This window comes from Diospyros lotus, chromosome 9 (genome assembly GCF_014633365.1).
Source record: "Diospyros lotus cultivar Yz01 chromosome 9, ASM1463336v1, whole genome shotgun sequence".
In the NCBI taxonomy this organism is placed as follows: Eukaryota; Viridiplantae; Streptophyta; class Magnoliopsida; order Ericales; family Ebenaceae; genus Diospyros; species Diospyros lotus.
Genome location: NC_068346.1, coordinates 9,367,701 through 9,391,999, shown reverse-complemented (window position 1 = coordinate 9,391,999; position 24,299 = coordinate 9,367,701). Strand labels below are relative to the sequence as shown.

The following is a 24,299-nucleotide window of genomic DNA, read 5'->3' as shown; positions in this document are numbered from 1 at the left end:
GTTCCATTGTGTCAAGCCTGGCTTTAACTGTTTCATTCTTGTTCCCCTCGCCATACCTCAAATCAAATGACCTCCTCTGATCTGCAACTGAATTAGCTTCTCTGTTCTGCAACTAATTTGCTTCCTCCTATCTGTACTGAATTTTCACTTCTGATCTGTAACTACTATCTCCTCTGATCTACGACTGATGGCCAATCAGGACTGGCAACGGCCGCAACTCAACAATTCCCCCAATCCAATCCTATCGTTGGAAACCATTGCAACTGATTGCCATCGATCAGCAAACTCCAAATCTGATTGCAATCACTGCCGATTCAAGATCGCTCGGATCTGCTTCAACCCAGCGCCTTCTTACTCGTCTCAATCTCGATTTGATGGCCGAGGACCACTAGCTTTGTGTCACTTTCAAGAGATCATCAACTCTGCTCGATTACGATGTCTTCAAATCGGATCGGAATTACTGAATTGACTTCACCTAGGACTGCTTATGATCATCAATTCTCTGATGTTAGTAATTGCATAGGAAATCGCTTTTGGCTATCACCTTCCTGATTTGCTTTAGTAGCCGTGGGCCACCTAAAGTCACAGCCGAGGAATGAGCAGTCTGGATCCAAAGTTGGAATTCGCCTTCAAATTTGCTACAAAGTTTGCCGGAATTACAGTTGAGGATTGATCGACTCTGATACCAATTGTCTAATCCTAAGATCTATCAAAGGCTATTTAGGGTAGAATTCGAGAATTAGAGAGAATGGGAGGGAGAGTTAGACTGAAAGAGGGGGACAATTAGTTGGAAGCTTTCTTTATCTCATGACTACCAGACCTGACATCATGTATGCTACAAGCCTCCTTTCTAGATTTATGTGCAAACCAAATGAGCTTCATCTTGCAACTGCTATAAGAGTGCTTAGGTACATTAAATCAACTGTTGACTATGGAATAAAGTTCACTGCTACTGAAAATGCAGAATTGGTTGGCTTCACAGACAGTGCTGGGCTGGTTCCACTGATGACATGAAAAGTACATCAGGGTATGCATTTACTATTGGCAGTAGAATATTTTCTTGACTCTCATAGACAGTAGCACAATCCACTGCTGAAGCCAAGTATATTCCAGCTTGTGCAGCAGTAAATCAAGCAATTTGTCTTAGAGGATTTTGGCAGATATGGGAGAAGCACAATCACATCCCATCAAGCTATATTGTGACAAGAAGTCAGCCGTAGTCATTGCCAAGAATCCAGTCCAACACTGGAGAACCAAATACATCTGATTAAATTTCATTTGGTCAGAGAAGCAGAACATACCAAGCAAGTTAGCCTAGAGGATTACAGCAGCAAAGACCAACTAGTTGACATATTTACCAAAGCTCCACCAAAAGACAAATTTGAATATTTCAGAAGTTAGCTCAGAGTTTGCAAGAAGAGTATCAAGGAGGAGTGTTGAAGCTATTATTATCTTCCAACAATTTCTAGAAAGTCTAAAAGATCATAGATATGTCTAGCTAAAGATAGATATTAGCTAGTTCAATCGAAGATAGTATCTAAAAGTCATAGAAAATACTACTAGAAACCTATTTTGACACTAGTTAAGACCAAAACACCAACAGGGCTTTATAGGGATGTCAATAAGGGACTGACTTTCTCCTTTCTTTTCAAGTGCCAAACTTGAGTATCATATACAGACACCATGTTAACTGGTGGAAGGCATGTATGACGAACTGAGGTCATTACTCTTTCTGGATTTCAGTTAATTATTTTCAAGAACCCTACTTGTTTGGATTTAAGGTATTGTTGAGTCAGCTTATCTTTGTAGTGTTTTTGAGGAAAATGTATGGGAAATAACAATTTTTACATTTGTTTAAGTGTCCTTCTCTCCCCACTGCAACTTATAACTTGGCCTGCTTGAACCATGAATTCAGTTGGCCCATTTTGCTAGTAAATTTTCAACATGCGTGCCTTGATTATAATTTAGCCCTCTCTTTATTAGGGTTTAATAATTTGAGTGTAAATAGAGCAGTCTTATTTTATTACAGCTTAGATGTATGCTGAAAATTTTCTACCTTTGTTAAAGTGTCTCCCAGCTAAACTTTATTCCATTTTCACGTCTTAATCATACTCCACTAGATGTGTTCATAACATATAAATAATTTTATTTCAGCAACCAGGTATTGGTGGTGAAGTGGTGCCTCATCAAGATAATTCATTTCTTTATACTGAACCAACAACTTGCACGGGGCTATGGTTGGCTTTAGAAGATGCAACCATAATAAATGGTTGCCTGTGGGCTATTCCTGGATCCCACAAAAGTAACCTTCTTGTATCTGACTTATGTTTCATTCCTGCTAAGCATAAAAGTGCACCAAATTACATGTTCTTTTGCTTATCTTCTTACAGATGGTCTTTTGAGAAGATTCCTTAGGAATGAAGAGGGTGTGCACTTTGATCGGCCCTTGCCATCCTATGACCAAAAAGATTTTGTACCTATTGAAGTCAAAGCTGGCTCCTTGGTTGTGATTCATGGTGATCTTATTCATCAAAGGTTGGCCATTGAAAAATTGTCTATATGGAGGGAAAAATTCACTTCTTAATTTTTATCTTCTTGCTTGCCTTACAGTTTTGAGAACCAGTCTTCAAAATCAAGGCATGCCTACAGCTTACATGTAATTGATACTGTTGGTTGCGAATGGTCTCCTGATAATTGGTCAGTAGATAGATATTCTTCATGCTCAATCTCTTTGGTTTTTTTTGGCTGGAGCTGAATCTCTTTTCTGTTTTTGAGTTGCTTTTCCTATTCAATGAATTAAACAAACTCATTCCTTCCGTTAACAACAGTTGAATGGCTAATATTTGTTCCAGTAGTTCGAATTTGAAGTCTCTAACCTGTCCATAATCATTATTTTAACTTACATTAGCTTGTTGACTTTTTCTCTGATCTGTCTCCTGCTGATATCTTACTTTCAGGATCAGAAGAAAAGTGGATCCCAAGCCCCTTTATGTTTCTTGAGTGAAGCTAAAACAACAACATAGTTTTAAGTCTCTAGGGTATGTATAATATAGAACTTTCTCTTTGAACAACCTAATTAAGAGAGCATGCTAACAAGTTGGTTCAACATTTTAATGTTATTTGCTTTCTCCTTGTGACACTGTTCAACTGCTTACTGTCATTGTATTATGTGGTGCAAGGTTATTCTCTAATTGGGTTCCCATAGTCCGTTATGAATAGTGCTCATTCCCCATATCCTACTTCCTAACTTTGCATAAATGTTATATTTAGATTTGTTGAATCCTAATTGGGTTACCTGTTTGGTCTCATTTTTAACTTGGCAGGGTTGATCCTAATAGATTCTATTACCATACTCCACATACTGGAAGCCATAGTTCCAATTTAGATAATTGCATTCATTGAATAATTATATACCCAACCCTTTTGATTATATTACCCCTTCGTTAAATCCCTTTATCCTTCTGCTAATCCATCTCAAATTTTCCAGTGCCTTGTTTGTTTGATTATTATCCTCCTACTCTTTGAAGTAAATTCCAAACTAGATACAATTACTTGCAAAGAAAATATGAGTAAGCCTGGGTTTTTATAGATGTTTGTATTGTGAAAAGGCTCTTAATTATTGTTTGAATATTATGAAAAGACTACAACTGCTAGCAAGTTTATGGATAAGCTTAGGGTTTATGTCAGGTACATAGTTGTTAATAGTACTAGTCAAGGTACCATAATTGCTATTGGTATGTGTCAAGCTCGTAGGGTGCAGGAGATATTGGGAGGACCATTGTATCAGATTATTTTTCTACAATTGGTGGGTAGCAGTCAGTTACATCCTGTAACTGTTTTCTTGGTTAGCTGTATATAAAGCTACACCAACTTGTATTAGATAACAAAAAGAAATTGAATACCATTCTCGTATTCTCTCTTAATTCATTTCTCCGTGTTCTCTCTATTTTCTCTCTATTCCTATCTCCATTTCTCTCTCTTTTCATTCTTCCTTCCATTTTAAATTAGAAATTCTAGATTCAAGACCTAGTTCTTGACAGTACAGTTCTGGTACTAGGCGGTCCTAAGGTAATATTTTGGATTTATAATAAATTTTTAATTAAAAAATGCCATAACCTAATATAAAAATACATAACCTAAGCAAAATGGCAATCCTGGCGGAACAACATACATAACCTATTCAAAATAAGAAAATGTTGCCTAAATAACCAATTTACATATGAAATTACTGTATTTATTGCTAAAATGTATTCTCCAATAATACAACCCATAGCAAAGAGAACAATATATAGGCCAAGGAAAGAACAAATTAAGAAAGCTACTAAATCTCAAATCTAGGAAATAATTTGAAAGAGGAATAAGCTATAAAAAGGAAACAATGCAAAAGGAAAATATCGAAAATCCTTTCGATTTGATTTTGATACTGTCGATCTTTTAACGCTCCCCCCTTAAGCTAGTAAATAGATATATATCATTCCCAGCTTGTTAACATTTGTTTCAAAGTTTGGCTTTGACAGGGCTTTTGCAAGGAGGTTAGCTTCCTGTCGCTTTGTTGGAACGTAGTGCAAGGTGAATGTCCCACTGTCGATCTCTGACTTGATGAAGTTTTTGTCAATGTCACATGCTTCGTCTTGTCGTGTTGAATAGGATTATGAACTATGCTAATAGCGTATTTACTATCACTATATAGTTTCATAGGCTTTTCCATTAGAATAGATAGGTCTAGGCTTTTCCATTAGAATAGATAGGTCTTATAGCAACCTATTAATCTAGATTTACACACCCCATGAGAGATTACCCTACATTTAGCCTCGACACTACTTCTTGCAACTACTATCTATTTCTTGCTTCTCCAAGTCACCACATTTCCCCATACTTGTGTAATACTCAGTAATGGATTTCATGTCTTCAATTGAACCTGCCTAATTTGCATTTGCATAGCATTCAACACCTTGTTGATCATTTTTTCTGAATAGTAAACCCTATCTCAAAGTACTCTTTAGGTAGCGAAGAATCTGATTCACTACTTCTAAATGTCTCTTTGTAGGGGTATGCATGGATTGACTCACCACATTGACACTATAAACAATATCAGGCTTGGTGAGAGATAAGTAAATCAGTTTCCCCACAAAGTATTGATATATCTTTCTTTCAACTGGTAGATTTTCTTTGATAATTTTATGCTTCTAGTTTCGATTTAGGGGGGTCCTTGCAGGTTTACATCCTAATTTCCTTGTCTCCTTCAGTAGATCCATAGTGTACTTCCTTTGGGGAATAAATATTCCCCTTTTACTCTTAGCAATTTCTATCCTAAGAAAATATTGTAGGTGCTTGAGGTCTTTTACTTTGAATTATGCTATTATGTTTTCTATGCATATTCCTAAGTACCTATGGGGTGAGGCTGTTCTAATTGCATCCTCTTTAATAAATAGAATGCTAACACAGGTTTTGAAATTTGAGACTCCCTTAAATCATTTTAAAAAATCTTTTCCCACATGTCGTATGAACTTGGACCTTCCATTAAAATTTTTTGGCTGCACATGTTGTGTTTACATACCTAACAATTCTCGGTCCAAATTAGATTCAAACACTAAAAAATGTGTTTTCATAGGTTAGGCACCTATAAAAAAGGGTATAAATGTTTCGATCTTGTCACTAAAAAATTGTTCGTCAGTATGGATGTATCTTTCTTTGAAAATCAACCTTACTTTCCCAAGAATCATCTTCAAAGGGAGCAAAAGAGAAATCAAGAAGATGTTTTTTTGGAGCCCTTTACCCTTACCTACTTTGGAATCCACATTACCTAGGTCTGATTCACCAATCATTTCTAACAGACAAATGCAAGAAAATGTTGTTGAAAATATAGAAAATGAGGAAAATCCGAAAACACCTTTGCCAAGTAGTATCATTGTGTCAGAAATAGGGGGAGAATTACTAAAACAGGATGATGATGATCCTATATCTGAGCTCCAGGTTTATACTAGAAGGAAATGGCACAAAGACTATACATCTCCTTTATATTCTCCAGCACAAGCTCGATTAAATCTGTTGAGTATTGATCCATCAACAATAAACTCAGAGTAATTCTCTTCCTATTCTGTCTTCTTCAACATAATTATTTTCTTACCTAGATCTCCCAATTATTACTAGGAAAGCAATTCGTACTTGCACAAAACATCCTATTGCTAAATTCCTATTCTATGAAAAATTATCCAATAATCATAGGGTGTTTGTATCTAGGATTTCTAACCTCTTTGTTCCAAGAACTGTTCAAGAAGCACTAGGTGACTCGAATTGGAAGTCAGTAGTTATGAAAGAGATGGTTGCTTAAGAAAAATGATACATGGAGTGTGATTGATTTGCCAACAGATAAAAGGACTGTTGGCTGCAAATGAGTGTTCACAGTAAATTATAAAGTAGATGGGAGCGTGGAGAGACACAAGGTGAGCTTGTGGCAAAAGGGTTTACACAAACCAATGGGATAGACTACTAGGAAACTTTTGCTCTCGTGGCCAAAATAAACTCTATCAGGATCCTTTTTTTCCTTAGTAGTAAATTCCAATTGGCCACTATATCAATTGGACGTAAAAAATGCATTCTTAAATGGAGATTTGGAAAATGAAGTTTATATGGATCTACCACCAAGATTTGAGAAACAACTTGGTATTGACAAGGTCTACAAGCTGAACAAGTCTTTATACGGGCTCAAACAATCTTCAAGAGTCTGGTTTAAGTAGTTTGGAAAGCTATCAAGAGATATGGATTCCACCAAAGCCAAGTAGACTACACTATATTCTACAAACACACCAAAGAAGTAAAATTGCTATTCTAATTTTGTATATCGATGGTATAATCATAACTGGAGATGATCATGTTGAGATCCTATAATTGAAAGAAAAACCTGCAGCTAAGTTTGAAATTAAGGAGTTAGGTATGTTAAAATACTTCCTTGGAATGGAGTTTGCAAAATCCAAAGAAGGGATTTTTGTTAATCAAAGAAAATGTCCTTGATTTACTAAAAGAAACAAGGATGCTTGGGTGCAAGGCAGCTGATACTCCTATAAAGCCTAATGTGAAACTAGAGCCGGCTACGACGAAAGAGATAATGGACTGGGAAAGGTATCAAAGATTAATAAGCAGACTAATTTATCTTGTTCACACACGGTTGGATATTGTCTTTGCAGTTGGTATGGTGAGTCACATGCCATATTACATGAAGTGCAGCTAGTAGACATGTTGGTGGATGTTGGTTGAACATTTGCTAAATGTGATGCTTGTGACATATCACATGGCTGAGAGGATTAATGATTTGTTGTTGGTTTTTTATTGTGTATCTGGTCCTCAGACCAGAGGTGATAGAGTTTTCTTATGCACTGATGTTGGAAATTTGTCATGAAGCAAAATCATTCGATGTAAGAGATGTGAATGCTTTCTATGTGGTCTCTGTGCAGTGGTGTATGAAAACAGATGCTCACCAATGGGATCGATTAACCTCCGGCGTGGGGGTGAACATCTTATGCGATCTCAATTAGGTTGTGATTGGAAAACCCTTGACCATAGTACGCATGATTGGAAAGAGTTTTCGATGTTGGAAATAGTTCCAATATGTCATCTTAATCACACCGTATTGGATATTGACATAGTTACCAAGTCTTGTGAATTTAATCAGTTTATGCCGCTTACTCAGTTGGGATGTTAGTCAGTGGAAGAATTATAGTGCACGATAATTGAAAGCCCAAATAGGTTCATTTAAAGTATTGACTTATTACCATTAGGTTTGTTCGTCCTGATATTATGCTAGAGGTCACTTAATGCATTTCGGTGTGCTGTAAGGAAATAAAGAGTTTCTCATAATAGACCGAAGTGTTCGATCGACGTCAAAGAACTTGACATGTTATGATTGTTACATGGTGGTGAATCTAGAAGTTCACACACAAACTGGGTGATGCATTGGATTAGTGATTTCTTACTGTCGTCTGTTCTCAATCATCATTAATAGTTAATGATAATAATGGATGTATTATTAAGAGTTAACAAACAGATCAACAAATTGTTAAGAGTTAATGGGGTCTTGTGAGTTAGTGGAAGTGTCATTATGAGTTAATGGTGGGCCTTAATGCAATTTCTTAGAACTAATCAAGGATAATATAGCTTGATTGATACAAATAAGCAAGAATAACATCCTCTTTTAAAGAGAGGATTATGAACAAAGAAGGAAAGAAATAAACTAAATATAGACAACATCCTAATTTACATCTTTTACTTACTATATTTACATAATATTTACATAAAACATAAATCCTAGAATATTCTAGGATCAAAGTCAAATCTCCCTTAATTTGAGCATATTTCCAGCACTCCCCCTCAAGCTGGCTTGTAGATGTCTTCCATAACTAGCTTGCCAATAAGTTTATCAAATTGCTTCTTGTGAAAACCCTTAGTTAGAACATCAGCAATTTGTTCAGTTGTTGGAAGATATGGCATGCATATTATTCCAGCATCGAGTTTCTCCTTGATGAAATGTTTGTCCACTTCTATATGTTTTGTACGATCATGTAACAACGGATTATGAGAAATAGAGATGGCAGCCTTGTTGTCACAATAGACTTTTATTAGTTTCGACTGAGAAAACTTTAGTTCTTCAAGTATCATTTTGATCCACATTCTCTCATAAATTCCATGAGCAACAGCTCTGAACTCTGCTTTTGCACTACTTTTAGCCATCACATTTTGTTTTTTACTTCGCCAGGTGATTAGGTTTCCCCTAACAAAAGAACAGTAGCCTAAAGTAGATCTCCTATCATTAACACTTTCTGCCCAATCTGCATCAGTGTAGATCTCAACTTGCAGGTGGCCATGTTTCTTGAACAGTAAGCCTCTTCCAGGAGTCCCTTTCAGATATCTTAGGATTCTGTAGACTATTTCAAAATGCTCTGGCCCTGGTGAGTTCATGAATTGACTCACCATACTTACTGCAAAAGCAATGTCAGGTTGCGTGTGAGACAAGTAGATTAATCTGTCCACAAGTCTCTGATATTGTTCCCTGTCCTTTACTTCTTTAGTTTTGGCGGCATCTAGTTTCACATTAGGCTCGATGGGAGTTTCTGACACCCTGCAACCAAGTAAACCTGTTTCTCCAAGAAGGTCAAGAACATATTTTCTTTGATTAACAAAGATGCCTTCTTTGGATCTTGCAAACTCCATTCCAAGGAAGTATTTTAGGATCCCCAGGTCCTTGATTTGGAACTCCTTTGCAAGTTTCTGTTTGAGGACTGCTAATTCTGTCTCATCAGTACTAGTTAACATAATGTCATCAACATAAATAATCAAAATTGCAACTTTACCATTTTTTGAGTGTTTATAAAATATAGTGTGATTTGCCTGACTTTGAAGGAAGCCATAACTGGCAACTGCCTTTCCAAAGTGTTCGAACCATGCTCTTGGGGACTGATTAAGACCATACAGGGATTTCTTCAGTCTACATACTTTGTCACTCCCAAGTTTATTTTCGAATCCCGGTGGCAAGCTCATGAAGACCTCCTCTTCAAGATCACCATTAAGAAACGCATGTTTGACATCAAGTTGGTGTAGAGGCCAATCTGAATTTACTACAAGAGACAACAAGACTCTAATAGAGTTTATTTTTGCAACATGAGCAAAGGTCTCTTGATAATCAATCCCATAAGTCTGGGTGAAACCTTTAGCCACTAGTCTAGCTTTGTACCTATCAACACTCCCGTCTGCCTTACATTTTATTTTTAACACCCATTTACACCCTACTACTTTTTTGTCTTTGGGCAGATTAACTATCTCCCAAGTTCCCCTTCACCTTAGAGCATTCATCTTCTCTATAACTGCTAATTTACAATTTGGATCATCCAAAGCTTCCTATATATTCCTTGGCACAAACAAGTGTGAAATCCTAGATGTGAAAGCCTTATGATTCTTTGATAGTCTGTGGTAGGAGAGATATTTAGCAATAGGATATTTAGTGCAACTTCTGACACCTTTCCTAATTGTTATAGGAACATCAAGATCAGAAATGGTAGGTAAATGATTGGAAATAGTTAAAGAATCAACTTGAGAACTATTAGGTAAAGTGGAAGGAGGTGGACTAAATGTTGAAGTGGGATTTCCTGAACTTACAGTGCCATTTCTCGGGTTTTCAGACTGATTTTGTGCAGAATTGACATTCAAGTCTTTGTTCATTTGATGAAATCTCTTCCTGGTATAAACCTGAAGCTCATAATTTAGATCATGATGATTAGTTTGTAGTAATTCTCCCTCTGCCCGAGAAACCCCTTTACTTGGCATCAAGGAACCAGAATCTCCTACGTGACCATTATCAGAAACATGCGATTCTTGAGTAGGACGGATTGCGTTTGGAAGAGGGACAGAAACATCCCAAAAATTGTCTTCATCTTCATGTTTCTCCCTTTGAAGGAAATTTTTGAAAAAATAGGGTTTGTTTTCAACAAAGGAGACATCCATATTCACGTAGATCTTTTTTGTGAGAGGATCATAACACTTATAGCCCTTTTTTTGAAAGGTATAGCCCAAGAAAACACATTTGACAGCTCGAGGATCAAGTTTTGAGTGAAATTGAGTAGGGATATAAACATACACAGTACATTCGAAAACTTTGACAGGGAGGTCCGAATGTAATCTAGTGTTGGGAAAAAGGTCTTTTAGACACTCAAGGGGTGTTTGGTACTTTAATACTTTAGTAGGCATCCTGTTTTCAAATAGGATGCTGTTAAAACAGCTTCACCCCATAAGTATTTTGGAATATTCATAGAAAACATGATGGCACGTGCTACTTCGAGTAAATGTTTATTTTTACGTTTAGCAATGCTATTTTGTTGAGGAGTATGTCGACAAGTAGATTGGTGGTGAATACCTTTGGTTTTCAAAAAATCCCCCAAGTGCTCATTGAAATACTCGGTGCTATTGTCAAAGTGTAAAATGCCAATTTTGGTTTAAAATTGATTTTCAATCACAGTGTAAAAGTTTTTGAATAAATATTCCAATTCAAATTTTTTGTGCATCAAATAAACCCAACACAAACGGGTATGATTGTCTATAAAGGAAACATACCTTTTTTTTTCAGATAGAGTAGAAATTTTAGATGGACCCTAAACATCACTATGAATTATATAAAAAGATTTGGATGCTTGGTAGGGTTTTGGTAAATATGTAGAACGATGATTTTTTGCTAAGATGCAACTTTCACATTGAAAAGAAGAACAATTCATTTCTTTAAATAATTCAGGAAATAAACGTTTCGAATAGGCAAAACTAGGATGTCTTAGTCTAAGATGCTATAGCATAATTGTATCGTGAATAAGAATTGAACTAGTACTACTAAAGCCTTGAGCTTTTTTATTACCAGACGAAATTTCATCAAAGTAGTAAAGACCTTCAATCATCCTAGCACGCTCAATCATCGTCCCCAAGTTTTGGTCCTAAAATTCACAATGGGATTCAAAAAAGGTGACACGACAGTTAGAATTTTTGCAAAGTTTACTAACAGACAAAAGATTGCAGGCCAAGTTAGGAACATGAAGGACAGAATTGAGATTAATTTTTTCAGTTAGTTTAATAATTCCTTTTCCTGCAATAGATAAAAAACTTCCATCGGCAATTCTGATTTTTTCATTGCCAGAGCAAGGATGATAGGTATTAAATAAATAAGGAGAACTAGTCATATGATCGGAGGTTCCAGAGTCAATAACCCATGGAGAGGAATGTAGACAAGAAAGAGCTTTAGGTTTTCTACCTGTGTGTGCCAAGGAAACACTAGGAATACCAGATGAGGAACTGGATTGTAACAGCTTCAAGAGTTGATCAATCTACTCTTTGTTGAAGGGACTTGTGTCAACCTCATTCGCAGTAGGGACCCCACGGTTACTGCCCTTGTCTCCTTGCTTGTTGCTCTTCCAATTTGTAGGTTTGCCATGAATTTTTCAGCAGGTCTCACGAGTATGGCGTGGCTTGTTGCAATGGTCACACCAGACCCGAGACCGTTCATTGCTCATACGCTGGTAATTTGCAGCCTTGAAGGTAGTAGAATCAGTAAACAACGCAGAATTTTCAATCGACTCACCAACAGTTTTTTTGCCAAGCATGACACTCATTCGGCTTTCTTCCCTTCTAATCTCAGCAAATACTTCACCAATAGGAGGAAGGGGAGATCGGCCAATAATCCTCCCTCGCACCTCATCAAACTCGATATTAAAACTAGCAAGAAACTTGTAAATACGACCATCTTCAACCATTTTCTTGTGGTGATTGCAATCTTCAGTAGGTTTCCACTCATAAGTGTTGGAGAGGTCAAGATCTTGCCACAATCTCTTCAAAGAATAGAAGTACTTAGTAACAGAATCATCTCCTTGTCGAATCTCTCCCAACTTCAGAGTTAACTCAAAAGCCTGAGATTAGTTACCTAGGTTAGAGTACATCTGATTTACATTATCTCACAATTCCTTAGCAGTAGGATAACACATATAATTGGAACTAATATCTTCATCCATAGAATTGACCAGCCAAGTCATGACCATAGAATTTTCAGCATCCCAAATGGAATGTGCTTGGTCATCTATTGCAGGTTCCTTCTTGTCTCCAATGATGTAGCCAATTTTTCCTTGCCCGCGAATATACATCCGGACAGATTGAGACCAATGAAGAAAATTATCACCATTTAAATGAATGGTGGTGATTTGGACAGAATGGGTGCTAGAATGGTTTGGCTGGGTTGCTGGAATTTTTGTTCGGATGGTAGCAGTAGGGTTTAGGGTAGTTTCAGAAGTAACTTCCGACATAGCTTATCACTTGGGAGTGGAAAGAAAAAAGACAAGAAGAAACAATAGGGTTACCAAGATCTGGAAGATGGCCAAGGCAGTAGGTGGCCAGGGCAAAGAGACCGCAAGCAATCGATGGCTGAAGCAAGCAGTAGGCGGTCAAGGCAGAGAGGCTGCAAGCAATCGGTGGCTGAAGCAAACCCAATCGAAGTGGGTGTCTCCTTCCTGAAACGATCTGGCGGTTGAAACGATCTCGTCCAAAGAGAACTTGCACTCGCAGGAGGTAGAAATGATCTTGGCGGTTGACAATGGAGAGAAGACGACCTTGGGTAGCAACGACTTGTAGTCCCGAGAGCAGTGACGGCTGGCGATCTGGGTGGCCACAACCGATTGACTAAAAGTGGCCAGCTCTGAGCTTCAGCGGCCAATAGAAAGGCTCCGACGGTCGCAAGTTATGGCAAAGGGCAAAGGGCAAAGGGCCTAGGTAATGGATGGTTGAGATTTAATCTGAGGCTCTGATACCATCTTAGAACTAATAATCAAGGATAATATAGCTTGATTGATACAAATAAGCAAGAACAACATCCTCTTTTAAAGAGAGGATTATGAACAAAGAAGGAAAGAAATAAACTAAATATAGACAGCATCATAATTTACATCTTTTACTTACTATATTTACATAAAACATAAATCCTAGAATATTCTAGGATCAAAGTCAAATCTCCCTTAATTTGAGCACATTTCCAGCACAATTTGGTGAAACTTGGAAAGAAAGGCTTGAAACGGTCAACAGTGTTCTTAAGCAGTCGACAGTTTACTTGAAACTATCGATTGGTTGTCTCAAATGATTGAGAGTTTTATTAGACGAGATTTGATCTCACGTGCTTTTCATCCATCGTTTCAATCGGCAGAGCATGAAGTAATCACTTGCATTTGAGACGCATTAAATAAGAGAGAAAAGGAGAAAAAAGCATCTTGCGAAGCACGTTCGATTCTCTCCCTCCCCATCATCAGATTTTTGGAAAGGAAGCAAAAACCCGCTACCCCCTTTTCTCTTAGTTTTTTGCCGTCCATCTTCTTCTTGCTCAATCACCTCATATTCTCCTCTCGCTCATTTTTTTTTGTTATTCCAAAGGGTTGTGAGATGACTTTGGTTTCATCCGAGGAGAACTGATAGGAACCTCGATAGAATTCCAATAGCAATCCAATATCAATAGTTTCCAATACCTTTTAGCAGAAAAACAAGAATAAAACAAGGCATTCGAGAGGCCCTAACTCTCCCAATTCTCTATCAAAAAACAGCTACCTCTCTCTCTCTCTCCTCCCCTCCTACTTATACCTTTCCCTGCCACCTCTCTAACTGAATTCCCCATTCACATGCTGATTATTCCCTTAGCAATGTGGATTACACTTCTACCCCTCCCATGCGCACATGCTGGTTGTTACACCTGCATGTGCGGACCCCCCTTACTCCCATCTTCATGCCTTCGGCTGCTTGCTGCGTCTTTGATAGGTTCGGTGCACCGGCGGCCTATCATTACTCCCCTCCCGCACTTTCACCTTGTCCTCAAGGTGAAAAGTTGGAAACTGTTGCTGAATCATGTTGTAGGGCTCCCAAGTTGCCTCTAACGGTGGTGAGCCTTTCCACTGGATCAAGATATCCAGCCCACATAAGTTAGAACCCTTTCTAGGCCGAACTCCCAGCACTGCCTCTGGTTCAACCTTTATTTCTAAGTCAGCCTGCAGTTGGAGGGGAATCTGCACCCTTGCTCCCACCTCTCCTTTGGCCTCTCTTAGCTGAGACACATGGAAAATAAGGTGAACATGGCAGTGGGCTGGTAGTTTAAGTTTATAAGCCATCAGTCCCACCCTCCGCTCAATTTCAAACGGCCCATAGTATTGAGGAGCTAGCTTCTCATTAGGGCGGGCAGCTAGGGACCTCCTTCTATACGGCCTTAGTTTCAAATAGACGAAGTCACCAATCTCAAACTGCACATCCCTTCTTTTCGATCAGCCCCCCTCTTCATGATTGCTTGAGCTCTTACCAGCTGGTCCTTGAGTTCTTCCAATGCTAAATCCCACTCCATCAGTTGCTGTTCTACGACAGATACCTGGGTTGATCCCTTGTTAAACCTGATCAAGGTTGGTGGTTCCCTCCCATAAATAGCTTGGAAGGGAGTAACCTTTGAAGCAGTGTGGTATGATGTGTTATACCACAATTCAGCCCATGGCAGCCACACATACCACCCCATAGGTCTTGTTGATGCAAAACAACGCAAATACGTCTCTAGGGTCCGGTTGAGAACCTCCGTTTTCCCGTCCGCTTGTGGGTGGTAGGCCGTAGTACGATTAAGCTTAGTACCTTGAAGCCGAAACAACTCATCCCAAAAACGGCTCATAAACACCTTGTCTCTATCCGAAACAATAGACCGAGGCATACCATGCAGCCGCACTACCTCTTTTACAAAAATCCCAGCTACTGTTCCTACTGTAAATGGGTGTTTGAGACCAATGAAGTGTCCATATTTGCTGAGTTTATCTACAATCACAAGTATAGAATTCATATGGCCTGATCTCGGTAACCCCTCAATAAAATCCATAGCTATATCATCCCAAATCTGGCCAGGAACCGGAAGAGGCTGTAAAAGACCCCCTGACGTTAAAGACTCATACTTATTTTGCTAGCAAACGTCACAATTTCCCACATATTGACGTATGTCCCGCTTCATACCAGCCCAATAAACACTCGTTGCAATTCGTTTATATGTTTTCAAGAACCCGGAATGACCCCCTACACTGCCATCGTGACCCTCATGGAGCACTAATGGAATTAGGGAAGAACCCTTAGGCAGAAACAACCGCCCCTTGTAAAGGAGCTGGTCACCCACTAGCTAGAAATCTGAGCGGAGAGCCGGATCCTCCTGTAACTTTCTTATGATTCCCTGTAAATAAGCATCTTTCTCCACCTCTTGGACCAACTGATCGAGTTGCACCTCCTTTGGAATCGTTAGTGCGAATAGGGCTGCTGGGTGATTGATTCTCGAAAGATTATCTGCAGCCTTGTTTTCCAACCCCAGCCGGTAGTGTATCTCAAAATAAAGCCCGTCAGTTTCAACATCCATCTTTGATATTCCGGGCTCACCATTCGCTGCTCAAATAAAAACTTCAAGCTTTTTTGATCTGTCCTTATTATGAACTTCCTTCCCCAGAGGTAATGTCTCCATTTCTGGATTGCAAACACCATGGCCATCAGCTCCCTTTCGTAAATCGATTTTTTTCTCTCCGATGGTTTAAGAGCATGGCTGTAGTACGCAACCGACCTAAGATTCTGCATCAACACCGCCCCCAACCCTTGCCCTGAAGCATCAGACTCAATTATGAAGGGCTGATCGAAGTCCGGTAGTGCTAGAACTGGCAGCGACACCATTGCTGTTTTGAGCTGCTGGAATGCTCGTTCAGCCTCCCCATCCCCCCAAAAATTGTTTTTCTTTAGTTTCTCGATGAGGGGCCACGCCAACTTGCCATAATCCTTGACAAATATTCCATACTACCCCGTAAGACCAAGGAATCCTCTCAATTCCTTCAAGGAAGTGGGCGTAGGCCAGTCCAACATGGCTTGTACCTTGCAGCGATTAGTCGACACGCCTTGCTGGGAGATGACATGGCCAAGATATTCAACCTCCAACTGCCCAAATGAACATTTCTTCTTGTTTGCAAACAACTGATTTGCAGCCAACATCTTCAGCACACAACGCAAGTGCTGCAAATGTTATTCAAAATTTTGGCTATAAATTAAAATGTCATCAAAAAATACCAACACAAACCGACGCAAATACTCCCTAAATACATCATTCATTAAAGATTGGAAGGTGGCCGGGGCATTCGTCAATTCGAAAGGCATGACGAGGAATTCATAGTGGCCCTCGTGTGTTCGAAATGCAGTTTTTGGTTCGTCTCCAGTCTTGACTCGAATCTGGTGGTAACCAGATTTGAGATCCAATTTTGAAAAAACCTTTGCTTCATGTAGTTCATCCAGCAACTCATCGATGACTGGAATAAGAAACTTGTCGGGAACTGTTACCTTGTTGAGAGCCCGGTAATCTACACAAAACCTCCATCCCCTATCCTTCTTTTTAACGAGCAACACCGGGATGGAATAGGGGCTGACTCTTGGTTTAATAATACCAGCTGCCAATATCTCACGTACCATCTTTTCGATCTCATTTTTTTGAAGATACGGGTAGTGGTAAGGCCGAACACTAACTGGGGAAGTGTCGGGTAGAAGATTGATGGCATGGTCTTTATTTCTGGTGGGTGGCAATCCCTCCGGGCTGGAAAACTCCCCTCCAAACTCAGCCAATAATTCCTTCAAACTTCGGGGCAGTCCCACTTGCAGTTCATTGTACTCGACAGCCACCTCTCCAATTTCCAGCAGCACTCCCTCCCCATTCTCTTTAAACGCCTTCATCATAGCTTTTAGGGAGACTAATGTCTTACTTAGGCTAGGATCACCCTACAATGTCACGGTCATTCCCCCCACTAGAAACTTCATGGTCAGATTCCTCCAATCCACACTCGTCTTCCCCACCGAAGCCAGCCACTTCATGCCAAGAATGACATCAGAACTTCCTAACTCAAGGGGAAGAAAATCTTCCACTATCTGTAGGTTATCAAGTGTCAGTTTCACCCCTTTGCACACTCCTGCTTCTTGAACAGCCATCCCAGTACCCATTATCACCCCATACCCAACCGTTTCTATCCTCGGCAAACTCAAGCGTTGCACCAATTCAGATGCTATGAAGTTGTGAGTTGCTCCTCCATCCACCAGAACTACTATCGGCTGCCCTTCTATGAGTCCCCTTAGCTTCATCGTTTGAGGTGTAGTTACTCCCAGAATCAAATTCATGGATAATTCAATCACCTCTCCCCCATATCCCAACCCTTCATCGCTCCCCTGCACGGCTTCTTCTTCTGCCGCAGCCTCGCCCATTTCTTCGTCATAAATAATCAAAACTTGGAGCTCCTTGTTCTTGCACCTATGGCCAATCGAATATTTCTCATCACAGCGGAAGCAAAGGCCCTTCTCTTGCCTTGCCTTCCACTCAGCCTCACTAAGCTTCTTGAAAGGGAAGTTGCCACCATTTCAGCGAAGTGAAACCTGGGGCTTGGCTGATTTATTGACTTTTGGGAGGAACCCAAACTCTTCGCTGGAACTGGTGACATCTGACTCGCGATCGTGGGTGTTATGGAATATCCGCTCCTGGTTGGTCCGGTTGCCCGATGGCAATTCTGAAGAGTAACGTTCTTGTCCTCAATGTTTTGAGCCACCACCATAATTTGATTGAGCCCCCGTGGTTGCAACACCCTGATCTCAGCCCTTATCTCTGGGTTGAGGCCATTGATGAATTGGCCTTCCAAAAATGCCTCAAGAACATCAGGCACTGCCGCGGCCATGGTCTCAAACTTCAAGCGATTCTCCTTCACCGATCCCTCCTGCCGAAGAGCCAAGAAACGCTCCTCTAGCGACCCCTCTTGAGTGGGGTGAAATCGGCCCAGAATTCCTTGTTTCAAGCCTTCCCAACTCCGAATTCCTCTTCGTCTTGTCTCCTATTGAAACCAAGACAGTGTTGCTATTTCGAAACACAGGGCTGCGGATTCTATCTTCTCCTCGTCCGTTAGTTGGTTGACAGCAAAATACCTCTCGGCTCGAAAAATCCACTCATCCAGATTTTCTCCTTCGAAAATGGGCATCTCCAATCGTCTTCCACGTAGGTCCGACCGGTACCTGCCCCCGATACCCCCTTTTGAGTCGCAACCCCCCACAACCCTAGGGGTTACTTCGGAATCCATGGTGAATTCCGAAGGTCCTTCTCGCTCTTTGGACTTGTTCTTCCTCTCCCACTTCTGCTCGTCCCACTTCGTTCGCATGAAGGCGAACTGTTCAAGTATCACCGCTACATTGCGTTCCACCGCCTAGACATTCCCTCTAATGTCTTCGACTCCCCTTTGTACTCCTTCCATCTTCGACTCCAATTCACCAACTCTCTCCGTCAAGTTCACCATCAGGTTCAGAATGGCTCTGATACCAAATTGATAGGAATCCCGATAGAATTCCAATAGCAATCCAATATCAATAGTTTCCAATACCTTTCAGCAGAAAAACAATAATAAAACAGGGCATTCGAGAGGCCCTAACTCTCCCAATTCTCTATCAAAAAACAACTACCTCTCTCTCTCTCCTCCCCTCCTACTTATACCTCTCCCTGCCACCTCTCTAACTGAATTCCCCATTCACATGCTGATTATTCTCTCAGCAATGTGGATTACATTTCTACCCCTCCCATGCGCACATGCTGGTTGTTACACCTGCATGTGCGGACCCCCCCTTACTCCCATCTTCATGCCTTTGGCTGCTTGCTGCGTCTTTGATAGGTTCGGTGCACCGGCGGCCTATCAAGAACCTAGCATAGCTTGGAGTCACATTTGTTCTCGCTTGTCTAGCATGTGCATGGGGCAAAGGGTTCTGGTGTTGCCTAGGTGTGGATCGATTTGGTCCCCTACAGCTAAAGGGGTTGGCTTGGTCAGCCAAAGAAATAGGTATCGAAGTGGACCAACTTGGCAAAAGCTGTTGGAAGAAGACTACTCATGTTCATAAGAGTTCAAGTTTACATCACAAGCGCAACTGACAACATCTCAATGGAGTGAGGTAATGGTTACTTTGGTTCTTCATTTTGATGTTTTATTTTATGCTTATAGCTGTCTATACTAAGTCTTGCAAGGGTTATTTTGTATCCTTTCTACTACATGTGTGTGTTTTTGAAAAGTTTTGAAAACCACAGTTGTTCTCTTGCATGATTCACTAAGCGTTGGTGCATTCCTAACAACAAGTACGAAAAGTTTTGTCACTGAGTCAACGACCATCGTTCAAAATCATCTCCCCTTGAATGGAAGGCATCTTTAGCAAAATCGGTAGCTACCAGGGATCCTCCAGCTCTAGTATCTTCTTGTCTTGACATTCCAACTGCCACGAAGGACACCTCATCATTCCCAGAAATCAACGCTTCTCCAAAATTTTCGTGTTTGGCCACGCCTATTATTCCGCCATCTCCATTTCGAGTTGTTCTGTAAAGGCAATAATGCCTTGTGAGGATCCTAAAGGCTCTCCCCTTGCTAATTCACGAGCTTCTTCAATTGGCTGTGGGATTGTCGGTGGAGGGATCAACGTTGGTTGGTGCGAGAAGCTAATGTTAACCTCAGTGTTATTAAAGGCGCAAGGCGCATAAGGGTCTTGGAGTCTAAGGCGCGAGCCTGGTGGAACTAGGCGCAAATTAATAAAAACAAAATAAAATAAAAATATATGTCATAGTTGAAGAAAAAGATGTAAAATAAGTCATAACTTCTAATAATATTTTAACAAGCATGTTATAAAAAAAATAAAAAATTCAACATGTGCAAACTACTAAGAGAAATAAACATTAAAACAAGTTACATACCTGTGAATTCCAGCACAACAAATCCAAACATATTTCAGCAACCAAAATATAAGTATCACAGAAGTTAAAAAAATTTGTAAGAAAAGTCTTTGACTAAAATTAGATTAAATCCAAAAGAGGTTTGTAGATCTTAAATCTTAATTAAGATTAGATAATCTAAAAATCATCCTCATTGTCAACATCAAGATCTAACATTCCCATATTTCCATCATCAGAAACATCATCTCCAATATCCTCTTCTTCCACATCATATCTCTCTTCTTCTTCATCTTCATCAGGTTCAATTGGAGCATTTGAAGTAGTAGCCCCCCTTCTACTCTTTGTCAAATTTGGAGTTGGAGCATTTGATCTAGTTGCATAGTGAGCTTTTTCAACACCGGAAGCTCTAGAAACATCAGCCCATGTCAAATCATTGCCTCATGCACAAGTTCATTATTTGACTCATCAAGTTGGTCAATTGTCCCAAGCAACCACTCATTACTTCATCAATTTCATCCAAGGAAATGAGATCTATTGATTTACGTAAATTGAAGCGACGTCTCAAAGCTCTATTATATTTCACAAATACCAAATCATTAAGACGTTGTTGCTCCAATCGGTTTCTCTTTTTGTTATGAAGTTGCCATAATAATTAAATTAGAATTAGTAAGTTAAAAGATATAAGAAATCATCTAGTTAATACTTAATATTATTAATTAGATTGAAATGCTTACATGCTCAAAGATACTCCAATTTCTTTCACAGCTTGAAGAGCTACAAGTGAGACTACAAATCTTCATGGCAAACTTTTGCAAATTAGGGGTTCCAGTACCAAATTGAGACCACCACCAACTGAGAAAAACACATACAAATTAGCAATTAAAAATATAAATTATTGATATAATCTAAATTAGATAATTTAGAAAACCATGTTACCTGGTGATAATTGATTCCTTCCTCTAATACATATTTGTTTGCCAAATAACCCTTCAAAATTCTTATAAAAACTCAACTCCTTCGAAAGTTTGTCTTGCACTTCTACAGTGGGAACCAGCCTCTCTATGCAAGCATACAACCCTTCAATAACCTCGTTGTCTTGTCTAATACTTTCATTTGAGTAAAAAAATAATGGATTCAAATAATATCCAGCTGCATGTAAAGAACGATGCAACTGAACATTCCATCTCTCATCAATGATTTCAAATATTTTCTTGTATTTGCTCTCATCATCAAAAGATTTTGCAATGGCTTCTTTTGCCTTATCCATAGCCTCATAAATATAAGGCATAGCAGGTTTGTCTTCATTATCCACCACTCTAAGCACCTTGACAAGACGCCCAGACACCTTGAGAGCAAAAAGAATATTTTTCCAAAATGATTCCTGGAGCACTGTTTGAGCTGCTTGCTTACCTCGTGTTTCCTTTGAAAATCTAGATTTAGTCTATTGTTCTGAAGTGAATATCTTCCTCAAATTAGTTTTTTGTTTATGAAATTTTGAAAGGATGAGGAAAGCTGTGGCAAACCGTGTTTTCCCAGGTCTTAGCATCTCTCTTTTTTGTGTAAATGATCTCATCATATTTAATACTTGTGCAGAGCTATATAAGTTTCCATTGACTGAACATGCCTTTTGAAATGTGCTCTTAAGTCTAGGAATTTTAAAAATATCCTCCAACATCAAGTCCAAACAATGGGCAGCACACGACGTCCAATACAAATTCTTGTGCTTAGTCATTAAGAATTCTCCAACAAGACATTAATTCAAGGAAAAAATTAGTCCTTAATTTTAGTAAAAGTTAAAAAGAAAAAAATAAATTAGTAAAAGTAAAACTTACTAACTAGAACATTAGCTGAAGCATTATCAGTTACAACTTGAACGACATTTGCTTCTCCTATCTCTTCCACAAATCGGTCAAGCAATTGGTAAGTTTCATTCCATCTTTAGCATAGGAAGATGTATCAATAGATTCAATAAACACACTCCCCTTTGGACTATTTACCAAAAAGTTGAGCAAAGACCTATCTCGCTTATCCTTCCAACTCTCACACATGATTGTACATCCATATCTTGACCATTCCTCCCTATGACTCTTCATAATTTCTTTTGTGTTCCACCTCCTTCTTAAGATAAGGTACTCTAACCTCATGAAAACTTGAGGGTTTCATTCCTGGACCAGCTCGCCCAACAACCTCTATCATTGGCTTAAAATTAGGATAATTGACTGCATTAAATGGTATACTAGCTTCATACATCTATCTACTGAACCAAACACATGCATTCTCTCTCAACTCTTTGTTGACATGACTTTCTATTGTAGTTTGCTTTCCTTTTGATTACTCACTTTAGGTTTAGCAGATAAAAACAAATCAAGAGGCCCTTTTTGCTGTTGCCTTTGTTTTTTTTGTTGCATAGATGACCCTTGTCCTTACATAGGGCTTTTACCATGGCTTTGGAAGGCCCTTACATCCATTTCATCAACATCATCTCCTAGTGTGTCAATATCATCAAAATCTGGCATATCATCAAAGTTATTCTTCCATTTCTTTTTTGACATAAACTATAATTTCGTCTCTAACATGAGGAGGACATTTTGAACAAATTTCAACATTCCTATAACCTCTAGCAAGGTGCTGTTTGGCTCGGTATACACCTCTTTTAGTTAATTTCCCACAAAAATTACATTTGAAAGTGTTAAGGTCTTTGGGATTTACCAAACTATGATATTTCCATGCTAGATCTTTTCTTCTACCAGTAGAGCTACTATGAGGATTAGGATCAATAGTGTTGGATGACATTTTAAAATTTTGATTCTTGCAAGATTCACATGTCAACAACAATACCACTCTAAAGACCATCTTAAGGAAAAAAAAAAAAAATACTGCAAATGGTCATTCGCCATTGTAGCTATGCAGCTCATGTTGCTGAGTGTTGATGTAGTTGACCACTGTTCTATTTATGAACAGTATTGAACTGGCAGAATTGCTAAAGCCTAAGGGTCATTGTAGCCATGCAGCTTATGCTACTGAGAGCTGCTGACCACTATTCTATTTATAGAATAGTAATAAACTGTTAGGAGTAATAAAATAACTCCTCCAAGAAGAAACAAATATCCAAAAACAATAAGAAATCAACAGTTGCTGGTTTGCTGCCTTTTGTGTTGAAACTTGTAACTCGAAACTAGAAAATAAATAAAGAGAGGAGACAAAAATGAATAAACATACCTGGAAACCTTTTGTTGTTTCCTTTGTTTGATGTTTGTTGTTTCCCGTTGCTACCTAAAGCTGGGTCGTCCGTTTGAAGAAGGGAGAGGAGAGCCAAGAAGGTAGATATTGCAGTAGCTATGCTGTCTGTTTGAAGAAGAGAGATGAGAGTCGAGAAAGGAGACAAGTTGTGGAGCTGTGCTGTCCGTTTGAAGAAGGCAAGAAAAGCCGAGAAGGGTGTTGTCCGTTTGAAGAGGAAGAGGAGAGTCGAGAAGGGTGGCTGTGTTATCTGTTTGAATAGGGAGAGGAGAGCCGAGCGAGAAAAGAGGGTTGTGCCGTTGCAGCCGTCCGTTTAAAAAGGGAGAGGAAAGCCGAGAAGGGAGAGGAGTTTTGGTTGTCTTGGAGCTGTGCCATTACTGTCGTCTGAGGGAGAGGATAGTCGAGAATAGCAAAGAAGGGAGAGGAGAGGATAACTGCAAGCTTGACTTTTGAGATTTCTTCTATCTTAAGTCCCTTTGTTTCAACTTTTCAGAATATCTTGCTTTCTTTTATTTAGGTATAATTTGAATTAGGATTAGATTTGATTAAAATATAGCAAGAAATACTAAAATTAAACTAAATTAAATTAAAATTAAATTAAAACAAACCAGGCGCAGCCTTGACATGCCTTAGCCCAAGGCTGCGCCTGAGGGCCTGGGTGTGCCCAGGCGCGCTTGGGTAGATATCGCCTTCCTGGTTCGGTTCAAGCGCCAGGCTTGTCCCTGGTATCAAGGCGCACCTTTAATAACACTAGTTAACCTTAGGACTCTTAGATTATACCCTTAGGCGA

General features: G+C 39.4%; 1 protein-coding gene across 3 annotated transcripts in view; it reads left to right on the top strand.

Moving 5' to 3' along the window:
- The window catches only part of LOC127809468 (phytanoyl-CoA dioxygenase), a 62,479-nt gene that overhangs the window by 9,583 nt on the left and 28,597 nt on the right, over window positions 1-24,299 (top strand). For 2 of the 3 annotated variants that reach the window (XM_052348276.1, XM_052348277.1), the window contains exons 6-9: window positions 2,155-2,302; window positions 2,391-2,535; window positions 2,611-2,697; window positions 2,958-3,038. In XM_052348276.1, the coding sequence (XP_052204236.1) occupies window positions 2,155-2,302; window positions 2,391-2,535; window positions 2,611-2,697; window positions 2,958-3,000 (423 nt within the window). In that variant the 3' untranslated portion in view covers window positions 3,001-3,038. Of the gene's footprint in view, window positions 1-2,154; window positions 2,303-2,390; window positions 2,536-2,610; window positions 2,698-2,957; window positions 3,233-24,299 lie in introns of those variants that run through there. The other variant, XM_052348275.1, reaches the window with a different exon arrangement.